Source organism: Castor canadensis, chromosome 12 (assembly GCF_047511655.1).
Source record: "Castor canadensis chromosome 12, mCasCan1.hap1v2, whole genome shotgun sequence".
Classification (NCBI taxonomy): domain Eukaryota; kingdom Metazoa; phylum Chordata; class Mammalia; order Rodentia; family Castoridae; genus Castor; species Castor canadensis.
In genome coordinates, this window is record NC_133397.1 from 129,143,271 (window position 1) to 129,160,084 (window position 16,814).

General features: G+C 39.4%; 1 protein-coding gene across 8 annotated transcripts in view; it reads right to left on the bottom strand.

The window, feature by feature from the left end:
• Positions 1-7,413: 7,413 nt before the first annotated feature.
• Mtf2 (metal response element binding transcription factor 2) overlaps positions 7,414-16,814 on the bottom strand; it is a 58,601-nt gene continuing 49,200 nt past the window's right edge. For all 8 annotated transcript variants that reach the window (XM_074050979.1, XM_074050975.1, XM_020171846.2 and 5 more), the window contains 6 exons: positions 15,987-16,054; positions 14,131-14,301; positions 10,322-10,427; positions 10,143-10,195; positions 9,927-10,031; positions 7,414-8,293 (listed from right to left, as the gene is read on the bottom strand). In XM_074050979.1, the coding sequence (XP_073907080.1) occupies positions 7,936-8,293; positions 9,927-10,031; positions 10,143-10,195; positions 10,322-10,427; positions 14,131-14,301; positions 15,987-16,054 (861 nt within the window). In that variant the 3' untranslated portion in view covers positions 7,414-7,935. The remainder of the gene's footprint in view (positions 8,294-9,926; positions 10,032-10,142; positions 10,196-10,321; positions 10,428-14,130; positions 14,302-15,986; positions 16,055-16,814) is intronic.

The window sequence follows — 16,814 nt, forward strand, 5'->3', positions numbered from 1 at the left end:
TGTGCTGGCAGATATTCCTTGGTCACAGAGCCAAAGAGAAAGAACAGAGAGTGTGTTTAGCCTGAGGACCAGAAAAAGACTGGACAGTACCAAGCTGATAGCCTGAGACTTATCACAGCCCACGGGAGTTCAGTACTTACATCCCACAGCAAGATTTTAGCATAAGAAAACTTTTGAGAACTAAGTCCAGTACTTGAAGAGTAGCCAAGGCAACTGAGAAGCCCAAGTATCCAGGAATTACTGACAACTTATCTTCCCAGCCTGACTATGCAGCTCCTGCTCCAGGAAGTTCTGCACTCTCACTCACGTGGTGTGCTGTCCTCACCATCTCATGAGTGGAGACCACGCCTCAGAACTCTTAAGGTAGAGAGTGGGTGTATTTTATCACACCTAACAATGCCTCATCTGTTTGCTTGCTTGCTTGAGACAGTTTTCTGTACAGTCCAGGCTGGTCTCAAACCCAAGATCTTCCTGGCTCCAGCCTCCCAAGTGCTGGGATTACAGACATGCATCACAATACCCAGACATAGTATTTCTTTGATACAAAAATGAAACACATTAAGTAAAAACAGGAATTATCAGGCGCTGGTGACTCACGCCTGTAATCCCACCTACTCAGGAGGCAGAAATCAGGAAGATTGCAGTTCGAAGCCAGCCCAGGCAAATAGTTCGCACAACCCTATCTCAAAAAAACCCTTCACAAAAAAGGGTTGGTGGAGTGGCCAAAGGTGTAGGCCGAGTTCAAACCCCAGTATTGCAAAAAATAAATAAATAAATGAAATATAAAAAGCAGAATACAAAAAGTCTAGAAGGCTAATGCTATATACTACCACCTCTGCTGTTACAGAACTTGAGAAGTTCAGAATCTTTTTGGGGGACAGTGGGTGCTGGGGTTTGAACTCAGGGCCTCACACTTGCTAGGCAGGTGCTCTGCCACTTGAGCCACTCTCCAGCCCACTTTTTCAAAGGTCATTTTGGAATAGGGTCTTTCTTGCATTCTTGTGTGGCAAGCCTAGACCATGATCTTCCCAGGTAAGCCTCCTGTGTAGCTGGGGTTACATGTGTGCCCCCACCACACCCAGCTTATTGATGGGGTCCCACTTTTTGCCTGGGCTGGCCTCAAACAGTCCAGTAGCTAGGATTATAGATATGAGCCACCACGCTGGCTGCTTTCAGAATCCTTTAGTTTTGTGCACTGCATAGTTAGAATGTTGAAAACTTTCATTTTGGGGAAAAAATTCATAAAGAGATGTCTTCCCTGGTTCCTTTCATTGACCACTTCCACTCACATGCTGTCAGACCTGCCTCTGCCCCATTCTTCAAAATGTATCAGTTTCAGTAATTCTCCCAACAGAAGCAACAAAGGCTGAAGGAGTGGCCCAAGTGATAGACTTCCTGCCTAGCAAGTGTGAGGCCGAGTTCAAACCCCAGTGCTGCCCCCATCCCCTCAAAAGAAGAAACAATCAAAAAGCAACAATTCGCTTGCTTCCTTCAAGTCAGGTGTGGATGGGAAGGCAGTGTTTTCTCTTCGCTACATAAATAATCACAGATCCAGAGCTGGAGCTTCAATCCTTGACAAGGGTGTAGGTTCTCAAGACATTAGTTTTCAAGGTTCCCTCATCCTCAGTTCCAGCAAATTGTCATTTTCTAAGTTATATACCTTGATACTAAAGACAAAGTAAATCAGGTAATTTGGAAGCCACTTTTAGTGACTACTGTGAAGTATCTCAGCCTCTGCTGCCTTTTCCAATGTTGAACAAAAAAGCCACCTGAATTTCCACTTACCACTCTGTCTCAAAATATTTTATGAGTGTTATTGTTCGCACTCTTCACAAGGGGTCTTTCTCCTCACTTGTTTCGGAACAAACTCGGGGTCTGAGGGTGTAACTCTCAGCAGTACTGAGAACTCAGGGCCCTGGGTTCAACACCCAAACTCACACTGTATGTCTTGACTTCCTGTGTTTTTTACAAAGATAATTCCAGATTTGTTTTTTGTTAGGCAACACTACTCTGCAGTACTCTGTGGACTTCGGAATCAACAGTGGAGTGCTCGTCTGCAACGCAGGGAGATTCTTTTCAAATACCTCAAAGTGCCTTTACTTTAGAATAACCTTCTAAGTAAAACGATGGTTTCCCATTTTATTGATATTACTCGCTTCATCAAAACAAGTGTTTTTTTCTTGTTCAGCTACTTTCAATCTACACTTAAGTTAGTCTTCCACAACTGCAGGTAAAACAGAAAACTCACAATTTTATTGAAAAATTTCTGCATGCCTGCCCCACTGTCATCATGATGACATCAGTGTGTTCTGTTCTGTAAGAATGGTGAAGGGCAAGTTTTTAACAAAAGGCACAAGACTGGGAGCCGGTGGCTCACGCCTGTAAATCCCTGGGAAGCAGATCAGGAGGGTCACACTTCAAGGTCAGCATGGGCAAACAGCTGACATGACCCAATCTTGAAAATACTCAACACTTGCTTAGCAAATGTTCAAACTCCAGTACTGCCAAAAAAATAAGAGCGAGCACACAGGCAGGGGCTACAGCTGATGACTACTGGAGTATTTGAGGCTTTCTGTGACCTGTCCCACTCCACTCCCTTATTTCCACTGCTTTCAAGGTGACCTCTGACTCCAGCAAATCCATCCACACCCTTTCACCTCCTCAGCAGGCCTGCTCCTCCACTGTCTCCTCTCTCAGGTCTTCAGCAAAGACCTGTTCAGCTGACTCTCTTCACTGTTCAGGAATTCTCCACATTCCTAAGACTTCTACTACTTTAAATTTTCAGGCCCTAACTGGCTTTCCCCCTCACATCACATCCATGCCAAGCCTTCTTAAAACACACCTGCACAGGAGGCCCAACAGAGTCACAGGCATTCCCAGCCTCAGGCATGCCACTGTTGAATCAAGCTTATTGAGACCAAGAGCCCTCTAAAATAAAAGGGCACTAGCTATGAAGGACACACCAGTCCAGACATGTTCCCTGGGTACAGTCAGCAAGGGCAGGCAGCAGGTGGAAAACGTCCAGCAGATCTAAAGCCATAGTTTTTTTCTTATTTTTGGTGGTGACACTGGAGTTTGAACTCAGGGCTTCGAGCTCACAAAGCAGATGCTCTGCCATGTGAGCCACACCTCCAGTCCATTTCTCTAGGTATTTTGGACATGGGGTCTCATGAACTATTTGCCCAGGTTGTCCCTGAACCAGCTAAGCCAGAGAATTTTACAATGAGTGTATGGGGAGAAGAAAACATAAACCACTTACACTGAACCTACTTTGTTATAGGTGAGCAGCTCAGGGCAGTGAGTACGCACTGTAAGCTGGGAGGGAGGGTGTCTCTAACAAGTAGCGTGTGACAGGCTGAAAGTTCCTGTTGCCCTGCAATTGGTTAGGATTGCAGTGGCCCCTTGATGGGTTTAATGACAAATTTCAGCATAAATTTAGCCATCTGGAGCAGGCCTACCCACCCTCACAGACTGGTTGCCAATCTGGACATTTTCTAAATCTATGTGTGGCTAACAGCAGCCAGTAATGCCCATGGCACTACCTCAATGCTAGATTGCCTTGAAATTTCTTCCACTAGACAAATTAATGTCACTTTTAAGCCCACACAGTCTCAGAGCTTGGACAAATGCAAATTCTTTCCAATGGGGTAACAAGGATCACAGCTCAACTGGGCACAAAGTTAAGTGGGACCTCATCTCAACAAATAAGCCAGGAGTGGTGGTGCATTCCTGTAATACCAGCCACATGGTAGGCATACGTAGGATTGCTATCAGAGGATGGCGCCAGGCAAAAGGTGCAAGATCCTATCAAATAACTAAAGCAACAGCCAGAGGTGTGGCTCAAGTGGCAGAGTGGCACTCAGCAAGTGCAGCAAGGCCCTGAGTTCAAACCCTAATGCCACCCCAAAAAAGTATACAATTTTGAAAGACATAAAACTAAAAGTTTTAAAATGTTACTTCTAAGGAAAATAATCATGGTGAGCAGATGTTCTATTTTATGATGGTATTTTCAATACAATATAGGTTCTAACATTGTCCTTCACAGTGAAGGTTCACATTCTGGACAAAAAATACAGAGTCTAACAACTAGTTTACTATAAACTAGTTTCCATCCAGTGCTTCCTTCCCCTCACACTACCTTTCTAAGTTTCCAGCCTGTGCTTTCTAAAGTCAGAGACACAAAAAGAATAGCAAAGTAATGAGGATGAGTCACACCAGGAACGAAACCCTCAAGTTACAAACACAATCCATGACTGGAGGGTCTGTTAATTTTGCTCCCTATGAAAGTATCTTCAACTACCTGATAACAACTGATTATAACATCAAAGACATTTTCCTTGCAAAGCATCCCAAAATAAGTATAAATTCTATTTTAAATCTGAAGTCTAATACTACTTTTTAAGCACTTGATAACTATTTCTGAATTTTTAAAAACACAAGAGTAATTAAATGCCATGGAATAAAGATTTTTGTGAGATACAGTTGAATTTTGAAGGGCCACTGCCCGTTGTCTGCAGGATTTTTGCCCCCTCCCCATAAACGAGTCTTTGCCAGATTGACACACCATCTCCACTAGGACTGTGTGCCATGGGGTAGAGAAAAAGTGAGTACGTTTCAGTAAATACAAGGTACAAGAGTAGACTACTGGCTCTGCACAGGATCTGTTTGTTTCCTTGTTCCAGAAGGACGTTTTATAGCATCTGTGAAGGGTCTGCTTCCTCGAATCCAGTGGAAAACCACTTGAATTGCACACTGCATTCCTTGCAGATGCTAGGCAAGGCGAACTAGAAGAGCAAAGAAGAATTCTGTTAAATGGAAATGAAGGAGAAACGAAAAAAAAAGTGTGATCTTACTCTAATTTTAAACAGAAAGCGTAATATTTTCATCGAACTATAATGCTAAGACATTTATACTGCACCTGCCCCATGAAAATAATCAGTCTGCTTATAAAGCTTTCTCCCACATCAACATCAGTATCCTAACTGCTTACCCATCAGAAAACCAGCCATGACCAGTGAGCTCTTACTGAAGTGTTTGTTTTCCATAGAAGAAACTGAAGGGAGAATTTGGGAGTGGGAATTCAAGAAAGAATCCCCCATTGTTTATTTTTCACTATTTCCCAGTATCACACGGGCATCTTATCTTCCTTCCCTACTGCATCTGATTCAAGCTCTAGAACCACATCACAAAGTAGTCTGTCAGAAGTGTGTGAGTCACAGCGTGCTCCAACCAAAACTGAAAAGTACCCAGCAGGAGCTCAGTAACACAGCCCAAAACAGTCCTGTCCCCAACACTGCTGAACATCATGAACACTCATTTCTGTTAAAGTTAATAATAAAATATACCTAGCAAGACCTGATGTCATCACCCCTACATTAGAATTTACAAAACACTGGGCATGGTGGTATGTGCCTGTAATCCCAGCACCTGGGAAGCAGAGGAAAATCACTTGAGCTCAGGAATTTGAGACCAGCATGGGCAAAATAGTGACAGCCTGTCTCGAAATTCTTTTTTGAAGTATATTACTTTTACATCTTTTCTTTCTGGGGTTTAGGGACAAAGCTTTTTAGGAAAAATTAAGAACTCCTTTATGTGACCTCTGACAACTATTTAAAAAGTTGAGAGGTCTGAATTTTTCTAATTAAGACTGGGCAGATCAAGACATACTGCCTTTCAAATGTAAAGTGTGTAAGTTGACTGAATGTGTCTTTTTTTTTTTTTTTTAAAGATCGTTTTAGACGAACATGCAATACTTATTAATATTATACAGGGCACAAAATGAAATGAAAGCCAAGTTTTTTTTAAAAGGTTAACTCAAGTAATCAGCAGTAAATGAGAACATCCTTGCTTCCCTAGCTAAATGAAAGCAGTTAACTACTAGTTAACTAGTAAAATACTAGTGTGTATTTTCAAGTAAATACAGAAGCAAAACTCATTAGCTCTTTAAAAAATACACACATTTAATGTTGGTCTGTTTTAATTCTAAGTAAAGCAATTCCAAAAATACAAACTGAACATCAGAGCCATGTGAACCACCATGATAAAATAAAACAGACATTCACAATAATTACGTCTAAAGACAGTTCAGCTTGATAAATCATCTTCCAAGTATGTTAAAGGAGGAGCTGCTAAAAATACTGCTGGTGTTCAGTTAGATTTAAAGGATTCAGGGGAAATGAAAGCATATGATACAGGAAGAGAGAATAAGGTACACGGGATTTACATTTTCCATTACCCCTAGAGAGAAACAAACATTCAAAAATCAACACAAACTCTGTGTTATTCAAAATATTGCAGCTGCAGGAAAGGCAACTTTAAATTAATAGCTAGGGGAAAATCAAGTTTTGGTGGAGGTAAACAGAAATGACAGTTTTTAATTTGCACTTTTGTAAAGCTCATTTGTACCTGGCCAACCAGGAACCAACGCAGGACAAGGACGTTCTCTGCTGCTTTTGGCTACAATGTGACAAGGAAAAGTCATCTTTTGAAGATGTTTTAAAGAAATAAAGCAACTTTCTTTATAAACAGTAAAATAATCAATTAATGGAATAAATAAGTACTAACCCACATTTTTACCACTCTGTCATCACTACACTTACATATTTTTCATTTTGGTGGCAAATTCCCCAATTTTTAATCTAAAATCCACCACTTTTAAAAGTAAAACGAATAGCCACCAAAAGAAGAATATTCTTCTGTTTACTCTTTGGCTAAGAAAGAAAAGAAAACAAAACAAAAAGAAATAGAAGACAACTCTAACACTGGTGATAAAAGAAACTGTTTTTACATGTAAAATAAAATTATCAATTTAAATCTTGGTGCATTTTATAAAAACAAGAGGTAATGCTGTAATACAGCAGCAGTGGCCTCGGCAGCGGCGTGCTGCTTATTAACCCTGTGCAATAAAACACTTTGTTCATACTACACTTACTCAACACGACTAACAGTTACTACAGACATTTCAGGAATCTTCACGGGACTCCTACAGACTTACTGTTAAAACTGAGAGACATTTACAATCATAATGTGCCATGAAAACCTGAAAACGCTAAGTAGGAAATAATGGTGATATTGTTTGAATTTGTTTCAGGTCCTGAACAGCTGAGTCACAAGGACTGAAAGTGAAAGCATTCTAGGAGCCCAGGAACACTGTTGTTCACACCCTTCCTCTGCACACTAAACTTGTCTGACAATTCTCTTCATACATAGCAAGCAACAGCACCCAATAAAGCCTGAGAAGAAATGCTGCAACTATTCCTGAAAAGAGAATTATGGGATATACACTCCAAAGCTGCCCGTTCCCATAATCTGTATTGCATAGGTCACATAATCACACACATATATATACACCAGTGTGTACATATATGCACATGCAAAGAATATATTAAGACGACAATGAAGTCTAGTCACAGAGCAATTTACAGGCTCAATATATTTTTTACACTTTGCTTGAAAGAAAATTTCAATATTTTACAGTCTTTCAGTAGGCATTATATACACTGCACTTTATGAAATCTAAAAGGTACTGAAATAGATTTTCCCAACATTTTGGTAACAAAACAGACAATGTTCTCCAAATACTTGTGCTATCTACATGATCTGTTTGCTGTGGTAACCACTAATCACAAAACCTGACTTGATGGAGTAATTAGAAAATGATCTAACACCATGCATGGGTTTGAGTCATTTTTAATACCCTATCCTAGAAACAGTCTACAAATCTCAAGATTTAAAAAATTAAGTCTCTGTTCTGATTTTAAAAGATATCTTTTTATGACAATATCCATAACATTGACAAGTACATGTTAAGGCTAGTTATCATCTTCTCTTGTGAATTTTTTTGCTTTTTAAGAAAGACAGTAAGCCAGACTCCTCTGGGGCTCTGAACAGAACCTAGAGAAATGAGTGCAGTGCACATAATGTTCAGTCCTACAGTCAGGACGCAGTCGCTCCTTCCCACTCCACCAGGTACTGCACCTTCCCATCCAGGGTCACGCGACGAGCCAAGACTCGGTACTTCTCGCCACATGCTATTCTACCTGCAGCACCAAAATAACTAGTGATGGAGTTTTTCAAGTGATTGAGTTGTAACTCCTGATCTGCTAAGTTATTCAGGATCTCTGTATTGAGCTCCTCAAATTGATAATCTTCTTTGCCTTCGTCATCTTTTAAGATTTCTGAGTTCTGTGTTTGGAGTGCTCTTCTTGGAAGACGACCTCTTCTTCTCCGCAAATGTGGTATTGCAGCAGGCCAGGCTCTTCCCGTGCGAGTTCTTTTTCTGGAGTCCGATAAGCTATGGAATAGGAAAGGCACAACTGTTTACTAAATTAGTTTGGTTTTTTGATCCTTTTTTTTTTTTTTAAACAGTAAAACAGTAGAACTCAGGGACTTGTGCTTGCTAGGCAGGAATACTATCACTTGAGCCATGCCCTCTGACCTTTTTGCTTTCATTGTTATTTTTTGAATAGGTCTTATACTTTTTTGCCCAGGCTGGTCTGGACCTTAATCCTCCTATTTACACTTGTCATGTGACTAGTGTGACAGGTGTGTACCACCACGTCCAACTTTTTACTGGTTGAGATGAGGTCTCACTGTTTTCCCGGGCTGGCCTCCAACACTAATTCTTCAGATCTCTACCTATAACCACTAAATTCATTATTTTTTTAGGTGGTACTGGGGTTTGAACTCAGGACTTCACACTTGCAAGGCAAGCAGTCTACCACTTGAGCCACTCCACCAGTCCATAACTGTTAAATTCAAAGACTCTGCAGTCACATTTGTTGATTTAACAGCCCAGTTCTGTTATGCTTGCTAAATATGCAACAGTAGGCTTGTCATTTGCCATCCTCTGTCTACTCATCTATAAAATGGAAATGGTAGGAACTGCAAATGAAAGAACTGTTTTAGAGATTAAATAAAGCAGGGCATGTAAAAAGCTTAGCATAAAGCCAGGCACTGTGGCTCCCACATGTAATCCCAGCTACTCAGGAGGCAAGGCAGAGATCAAGAGGATGGCAGTTCAAAGCCAGCTCCGGCAAATAGTTTACGAGACCCTATCTTAAAAAACCCTTCACAAAAAATGGGCTGGTGGAGTGGCTCAAGGTGAAGGCCCCGAGTTCAAGCCCCAGTACTAGGAAAAAAAAAAAAGGTTAGCATAGGAGCACACTGCATTATTCAAGGTTCATTAATAAATGGGTTACTCTTTAGCCCTGTCACTTAGAATTTCACTTTTTGTTTTTTAGTACTGGGGCTTTAATTCAGGGCCTATACCTTGAGCCACTCCTCCACAGGACGTTTTGTTTTTTGAGAAGGGTTTTTTTCAAGATAAGGTCTCGTGGACCATTTGCCCGGGCTGGCTTTGAACCATCTCTGTCCCAAGTTCCCAAGTAGCCAGGATTACAGGTGTGAGCCACAGGCGCCCAGTGAATTTTACATTATTTACAAGAACAATTTTTGAATTCTGAACAATAATTAAACAAATAAATGTATAAAACTTGAAAACTAGTAGTTTTAATTCCAAGTATACTTTTCATACCTGGCATGATGTGCTTTAGAAAAAAAAATCTGTCCTTCTGAAGAGTTAGGTAAATAGCAAAGGGGAGCACACTATTGATTTAAACGAACAATAAGAATCCTGAGTTTAAAACACTCTCACTGACAAAGACCTATGCACCCAGTAATGACTACTTAAGCAAAGAACACTTGGTGTAGTAAAAACAGAAAAGCCTAACAGAAAAGTGCACAGCCATATCACAAATTTCCTAATAAATCTGAAAATTTTAATGTGTATATTCTGAAAGCAAAAATATTCAGATTAACAAATCAGGGAATGTTCATATGAACTGCTTCTCAAAACACTGGAAGACATGCTAAGAGTTATTCAGCCCAAGGACCTAAAAGGAAACAAGTGAAGAAGAGGTATCTACCCATAATGCCTGGAAATGCTAGACGAGGTAGTTTCTTTTGCACTGGAAGCACCCGTGAAATCCACATCTGAGGTATTAGATGAGTGTGCAGCTCCCTCAGTTCTCCTGAGACAAAAGAATTTAAATGGTATAACGACTAAATTACATAACAATAGAAACACTAATTTCCTCAAAAAGAAAATTCCTAGGCAAGAAAAAAAACAGCTTTCTATTTACCCTATAGAACAAGGTAAATCCAACGTAGGATTCTCTGAAATGGATTCTTTCTCCTGGGGGGGGAAAGGAGGAAGATATATACTTAAAGCATGGTTCTACAGAAATACGAAAAAAAAATGGTTTCTTATTAATTTCATACACCCTACTCTCTATGAATACTTATCAACAACTACTCTTACCAAAGGTGGCTCAGCAGTCTTTTGAATCATTTTTCTTGTATACGGGCCAGGAGGACGACCTACAGATTTTTTCTTTCCTTTCTTTTCTATCCCATTGCTTACTTCCCTAAAACAGAAACCGTTATTATTTTATCTCTGCATAAAGAAAACAAAGAGAATAACTTTACAAATGTAATTACATAGACTGTATTTTATTGTTCTATAACACAAAAACTACAGTGAATGTAAGTTGCATCTATAAGTTTAGTCAGGGGCAAATTAGATAATTTTAAACATATCTTGAGATAGTCACATTTTGAAAATTTTAAGGAAAAAATGTTCTCTTTATTATAATACTGGAATACACATACCACCTAAACATTTAAAAACCATACTATATGAGAGGTATCACAACTCCTCAAGTTTATTTAGTTTAGGCTGTTACTATCTAGGGGATGTTTTCAAGAATTCACCACTAAGGGAATGGCTATGAAAAAGTTGACCTCATGGAAATATCTATATTTAATCATAGCCGCTATCAATACAGGCTGCCTTCCTATGTGTGTGTACTGTAGCACGGCGCTATCAGAAAGAAGTAAGGAATACTTCACACTGGGAAGAAGTCATCCACAGGGCAAACTTAGAATTGGAAAATCATTTTTGAAACACCGAATATCCAGCAATAGAAGGCAAACAGTAATAGTAAAGGATGCCTCTAAAAGAAGAAAAAGAGCAAACAGCCATACACAGAACGTCTACTCCATTTACTCAGTAAACAACAGCTGCCATAGAAGCAAGCTTACAGATAACAGGGGTACAGAGATGTCATGTCCTGTGCTGAAGGATGGTGCATCATAGGTAGAAGTTGCCAAATATATACACACAGAGCTCATAAAACAGGGTGGAGTACTATGAGAAAGCTTCCCAGGAAAATTCAATTAAAGGAACAAAGAGGAACAATAAATATATATGATGCTAAAAAGAGGTGAATGAAGAAAACTAGGAAAAAATCCTATCCCTGTAAATGCTAAACTAAGGTCAGGGAATAGGGTAACAGTGGAAGGACAAAGTAAGGGAGAAAAAACAAGAAAGAAAGACCACACCTATAATCAAGTCCCAAGGGTAAAATGGATAGGATATACATTTTTTCAAAGGTAATCAATGTAACGCTTAGGAAGGGCCACCATACTAAAACAAAAACACTCTTAGGCTAAAAGGACCAATTCATCTGCAGGGCCCAGAAGGAACTAAGGGTAAACAATGTTTACCCTTATCTGGTGGCATCAGATGGTCTCACAGATGGAGCACCCTATGAAACCATTATGAATGACGCAGAATGTACGGGATTCTTCTTTTTCTGATTCATAATATGGACAACTACCAACAAAGATATGGAGTGAAAGAATTTGGAAGCAACAGAAATACCGTTTTTTTCCTTCAGGAAAGAACCTTAAAATGGCATCTATCCTATTACAAACTTCAAGTGGCTATGATGCCCAACTCTTTCTTAGACTCCAAGATGAGTACTCCACACTTCTACTGACATTAAACTTCCACTCTGTCCAACCCTCTTAAGCTAGCTTGGCTCTCACATTCTTTTGAGGAAACAGAAGTTACCATCCAATTTCCCAAACTGTAATCCATCCAGCATCTATGCCCGTCTTTCCTTTTTCACCCACTTCAACAAAAGGTGCTTCCAGGTCACTCTCACACTGAGACACTCTCAAAGTCGTTACAATCTCTTTGTGAGCCCCACTGTCTTCCGCCACTGCCATTATCCTCAGCACACAGATTCCTTTATCTCCCATTAGTAAGAAACGATCACTTACTGCGCCCAGTCCCTCTCTTCAGCTGCTTCCTTCCATCCACAGAAAAACTGAGCTCTGACAATTCACCCTGTCCACTTTCTCCCTTCTCATTCAGAATTCTTACAGTTCCCTCCCTTCATTATTTTGAATATGCCCATGTACCCACAGTAGGAGAGCCTAGTTTTGAAATATAAATTGGGAAGTATTATTCAGTAACACAGTAACCCACTCCAATCTGTCTTGTATCTTTACTACTCCAAATAAATAACAAACTGTTACAGTATCCATGAACACTTTTCTCTGGTCTTAATCCACCTTTCACTAGCATCCAATAGAGTTTAATGGATCACCTTTCTAAGACACTCCCCTTCTTTTGGTTTTCATGACACCCAACTTTCTTGGTTTCCTCCCACTTCACTGATCACTCATTTTTTAGTCTTCTTTATTTCACCCCTTCCTTTTTCTTTTTTTGGTGGTGGTATTGGTGTTTGAACTCAAGGCCTTGTGCTTGCTAGGCAGGTGCTCTACCACTTGAGTCACCTCTAGATCTTTCTGCTTTATACTATTATAAATAGGGTCTCATGTTTTTTGTCCAGGTCAGCCTCAGACCATGATCCTCCTACCTATGTCTCCTGCCTAACTGAGATTATAGCTGTGAACCACCATGCCCAGCTTATTCCTTGAGATGAGATGTTGTTAACTTTTTATCTGTGCTGGCCCAGAACAAGAACCTCCCAATCTCCCTCTCCTGGGTAGCTGGGGATTACATGTGTGAGCCATCACATTCAGCACTTCCAAATGTGTAACTGTTACCAGCCACCATTCTAAGCCAGGTTCTCCTCTACCTGTCTCACAGATAAATTTATTCCCTTTCATTGCTTTGTAAATTACCTTCCACATTCACATCACCTGCCCTGACCTTTTATTTTTATGAGCTCCTCCATAGCTTCAAATCCAATCACCTTTATCTAATCCCTCATGAGAATCTCAAATGCAAGGAAAAATAGAAGCAGGAAAAATACTTCAATCACCTTGTCAAACTATGTTCTTCTATATCTTGGTAAGAAACACCACCATCCACCAGTTGCTCAAGCCAGAAATCTGGCATCAGTTAACTTGATTCGTTAGCAAGTCCAACCAATTCTGCCTCCAAAAGAAATCTCAAATCGATCCTCTCTCCACTTCACTCCACATCAACTCCTGTCCAAGCAGCCATCCCTCATCTCTTACCCAGACAAATCGTATTCTTACCCCATACTATCCATTCTAGAACCAGCATGCAAAGAATAGTTTTTAAAAGACAATTAAATGTTACATCATTTAAATGGCTCTCCTTATTCTTGGGAGGGAGGGTGGGGAGGATGAATCCTTTTGACACTATAGGACCCTGCATGACCAAGATATCACCGTACTTTCTACACCTCATTCTTACTATTGTTCTGTGAATTCCTAGATTATGTCTTGTGGCCTTCATGCTTGCTATCTGTTACCTGGAACATTTTTCCCTTTACACTTCCCATTGTTGGATTAGCTCTCACTCTTTTACATCTTAATTTACATATTAACATTGACCCCTCTTGCAGTACAACAACCATCCCTACAGCTCCCAATGCTCTAGCCCTAACTGGCACTGGCATGATCAGCAGTATTTCGCTGACTCATCACCTTTCTTCCCCCACCACACTGCAACCCATCAGGGTAAGAAGGAATCTGTCCTGTCGTTATATTCCCAGCATTTAGATAAGACATTTAATAAATAAGCTACATGAATGAATGAAAAACAGTCAGGCCAGTATTTGTTTGCTTAAATCAGCAAGGTCTACAATTCCTTGAAGGCCAGTAGCCTAAAATAAGTAAACATCAGCTCTTTATACTTTGTCTAACAAAGAAATTATAGATTGGGGGGGAGGGGAAATTAAGGTGTCTGCCACTTACACTTTCAAATATACTGAGACTAAATAACATACATTATTAGTTACAATTAGCTAAAGAGAAAAAACTAAGCCACAGATCAACTTTTACCTTGAATCAGATATAGGTTTGGATGCCTTTCTGCCTTTAATTTTAAATTCATGGGATGTTCCTTCAGGTTCTTTCTCTGCTTTGAAAGCCACATTTGGTGGCACAGGAGGAACACGAATTCGCAACCCAAACAAATGCTTCTTCTTCTTTATTTCCTTCCCAGACATAAACCTAAATTTTTAAAAAAATTAGCTAAAATTTTAAAAAACTGAACATATATACATGGTAGCCCCTACCTCATAATGTTAATACATGAAAACTCACCCATACAACAATATCTTTTCCCCCCTTGACTCTTGTATGCTCCAGAGCCAGTCTACAGCAGGGTATTATGGGGAAGGAACTGGCCCAGAAGAGAGAAAAAGCACAGGTTCACTTTTTTCATAACATGGAATCTAAGCCAGGTATGGATGTGTGGCCTATAGTAAAAGTACTCAGAAGGCTGGGGTGGATCACTTGAACCCAGGAGAACATGGCTTTTTTGTTGTTGTTGGTTGAGAAAGGGTCTTGCCATGTAAGCCAGGCTGGCCTCAAATTGGTGATCCTCCTCCCTCAACCTCCTGAGTGCTGGGATTATGGGGGAATATCACCACACCTGCCTCTGAAACCAAGGATGTTAGGTCAACCTGAGCAATATAGCAAGACTCTGTCTCAAAAGGGGAGGGGGGGGGGTAACACGTAACTTCTTAAAGCAAGGAAAAAAAAGAGTATTTATACCAATATGTTTTTGTGTCTTGTTAGAAATATCTCAAAAAAGGTTATGAGAAACAATTCTATTTCCTGTGGATCTTTGAGTAAAGAAAATCTGATCAGAAATAATAGGTGACAGTACTAAAAAAGAAAGTATGAGACCAATTAATGGCCCAGAAAATAAGTAGTATGCCAGAGCTGGACTCAGGCTTCTGAAAAACATGCTCCCTGTCCCTTCCTTTAGTCTTTTGGGTTCTTATTCCCAAACAGGTCCATCTACTTTCACTTTTACTCTATGAGAATCTCTACCAGTTGTTTGAGATGCTCTTCTTTCAGTTTTATGCATGTCTAAGAATGGGGAGCCCCTATTTCTATCACGATAGGAACGGGTACATTTAATATGATGCTCGAGATTAGAACTTAGAACTTGTATTCCTTTAAAATATTTTTATCAATATAATAACTTAACTGCTCAGTTACCTTATAGCTTATTGAGCTGATTTAAATAAAGATCTAGCTGCTAGTAATTAAAACATTTTTATTTAATGAGAAAATGCTGTTAAGTTCAAAACAGCAACTTTAATTAGCAACAAAAATTTTTAAATTTAGAAGTTTGTTGGAGTCTGCATATAAACATTTATAAAATTTCTATGGCATTGTGAAAATATTTTCAAGAAATGTAAATATGATGCTTAATGAAAACTGAGTGAGATCTGTATAAGAATATAGTAAATACTATTGCTTAGTGATCTTGGACCACTCACACCAGTAATGTTACTCTTATATAATTAATTAGTAAGTAATATTAAAACCACAGATTTACATCTTTACCAAAAAGAAACCCCCATATTCTCAGTACTTTCCTGTCTTTTGAAAATTCTCATCAGCTAACAAGACATAATCTTCCTTTTAGTACACTGCATTATTGAAGTGATTACTGAAATGCTTTTCAACAGAAGGGACCAAATGCCCCCTGAAAGACTATATGCTCCCACCCACCATCCCCAGAAGTACTGCTCTTCTCCAACCCTCAAGAATCCTACTTCAAGCTTAAAATGGTGTGTGTGTGTTCCAAACACCAAACCCATAGTGCTTAAACAATGCTATTGTTCCTTATACTTACTAACTGCCTCCCTCCTAGTGATACATAAAATAAGTCAACTTACATGGTCTTGTAATCATTTAATGCCTCCAGAACATGTTCATATCTTTCAGATTTTGGTGTGTCTGCCAGCTGTGAAGTATCAAGAAACAATTTAACGTACTACAATTTCATCATAAGAAATACACAGGTGCTAGACAGAGGCAACAAGATGCAGAGGAGGAGAGCCCTGTCTGGTGATCAGAAGACCTAAGCTCTAGTTCCAGACCATGTGACCACTTAAATCTCTCAGGGCTTATTTTTTTTTTAACCTAGAAAAATGAAAGTATATATCCTACACTAGTTACGTTATTAGTTTATAACATGGATTAAATGCTATATGTTTGTGAAGGAACTGCAAACACTATAAAAATTTTAAAAATTTATGACCTGGGGAAATAATATTTTAGAATTATTTTAATATTTACCATAAAAGCTACTAATAGTATATCAGTAAGGTGCATAAAAAAGAAATAAGAATTTTATTTCCCAATATCTATATTATCACAAATAATCTCTGTAACAGTAACAATAAAAAAAAAAAATTAACCCTGAAAACTAGAGGATTTTATTTCCTAACAACTCGGAAGGATCCTAAATGACTCACTTGACAGCTTATCATAACATGCTGCTTCTTCAAAGTGTAAAGACTTAGGCCCACTGACAAAAAAAACTTCCAAATACCCCAGTCAGCTTTTCAAATGACAGCAGTGGGCTCGTTACCAGTTGAAACTGCCAAGCCTTAGAACTGCTTTAAGTGAAAGAGCAAACAAATCTCTTTATTTGGATGAGGAGCACTGGAGCTAGAAGAGACTCATAAGTCATCTGCTCCAGCTCTATTTTACAGCCAGTT